General features: G+C 62.8%; 1 protein-coding gene across 1 annotated transcript in view; it reads right to left on the reverse strand.

The window, feature by feature from the left end:
- PEBP4 (phosphatidylethanolamine binding protein 4) overlaps positions 1–1380 on the reverse strand; it is an 83376-nt gene that overhangs the window by 6382 nt on the left and 75614 nt on the right. The window contains exon 6 of the mRNA XM_009635796.2: positions 1003–1119. Within this exon, the coding sequence (XP_009634091.2) occupies positions 1003–1119 (117 nt within the window). The remainder of the gene's footprint in view (positions 1–1002; positions 1120–1380) is intronic.

Genomic DNA, 1380 nt, shown 5'->3' on the forward strand with positions numbered 1-1380 from the left:
CCTAGAGGTCACCCAGCCCAACCCCCCTGCAGGAGCAGGGACACCTTGAACCACATCAGGTTGCTCACAGCCCCATCCAACCTGGCCTGGAATGTTCCCAGGGATGGGGCCTCCACCCCCTCTCTGGGCAACCCCTGCCAGGCTTTCACCACCCTCACGGCAAAGAATTTCTTCCTTAGATCCAGTCTAAACCTCCCCTGCTTCCGTTTAAAGCCATCCCCCCTTGTCCTGTCCCAGCTGGCCCTACTAAAAAGCTTGTCCCCCCCTTTCCTCTGGGCCCCCTTGAAGCCCTGACCGGCCACACTCAGCTCTGCCCGCAGCCTTCTCTTCTCCAGGCTGAACACCCCCAACTCTCCCAGCCTGTCCATCCAGGGAAGCAATGCTTTGCATTTTGCAGGATGGCTCCTTGCCCGTGCTGGGGGTCCTGCAGGCAACCCCACCCCCCCAGGGTGCCCCCATCTGGGATGAAGCAGTGGGGAGGGTCCCATCGGGGCTTGGGGGGTCTCGGCTGCTTGCCTCCATCCTTGCCCTGCAGCGTTTTGGGAGGTGGCAGATCTGTGCCCGCACGGCACGGGGCGGAGGGGAGCTGGGAGTTGGCGGGCGTTGTGTCAGCCCCGTTTGAGCAATCCCTTGCTAAACCATCTCCAGGTCTGATCCTTATCTACGTGCTCTGAGGTGGCGGTGATGCAACTCCCCAGGCACAGGGGGGGGACGTGCCAGCGAGGACCTGGCCTGATTTCACAGCCAAACGAGACCTCTCCCTGCTTCCGATCCCGCTAGCCAGGCAGTTCCCAGCCATTTTGCCGAGGGTTTCTGCTACCTTGCAGCCCAGCCACGTCCCGTGTAAGGATCTGAAATCCCTTTGCACCAAACGAGCATCCCCAGCCCAGCACTTTTGGCATGCCCGAACACACTGTTAGTGCTGCAAATGCATCCATAGCCCCGGGAAAGCCCCTCAGGGCATGGCACAGGGCCGGGAGCGAGGACACGGCTGCTCCTTACCCAACGAGACCCGCTCCTCGGGGCTCAGGGCGATGGCCAAGTGAGCCGGCTGCTCGTACAGGCGGAGCTGGTAGCGGTGGTACCCGCTGCGGGGCGGGGGCGTGGGCCGGACGTAATCTGGGGATGCAAAATATAACGGGGGGAGCATCCCACCCAGCGGGACCTGCTTCCCACCATAACCACGTACCCATCACCCCTCTTCCAGCCTGGGATCGGTTCTCCCACCCACATCAAGCACTGAAGCCCCTCGCCACGTGTGGGGCTGGGGGGAGAAAGCTCTCAGCAGCCCAGGTGTTGCATGGGCAAGAGCAGCCGCTGTGCCCCCCCCAAACCTGCCCCCCTCCCCTATAACCAACCAGATCCCCCCCCCTTGCTGTG

The sequence above is a fragment of the Egretta garzetta genome, unplaced genomic scaffold (genome assembly GCF_000687185.1).
Source record: "Egretta garzetta isolate BGI_Z169 unplaced genomic scaffold, ASM68718v1 scaffold233, whole genome shotgun sequence".
Lineage (NCBI taxonomy): Eukaryota > Metazoa > Chordata > Aves > Pelecaniformes > Ardeidae > Egretta > Egretta garzetta.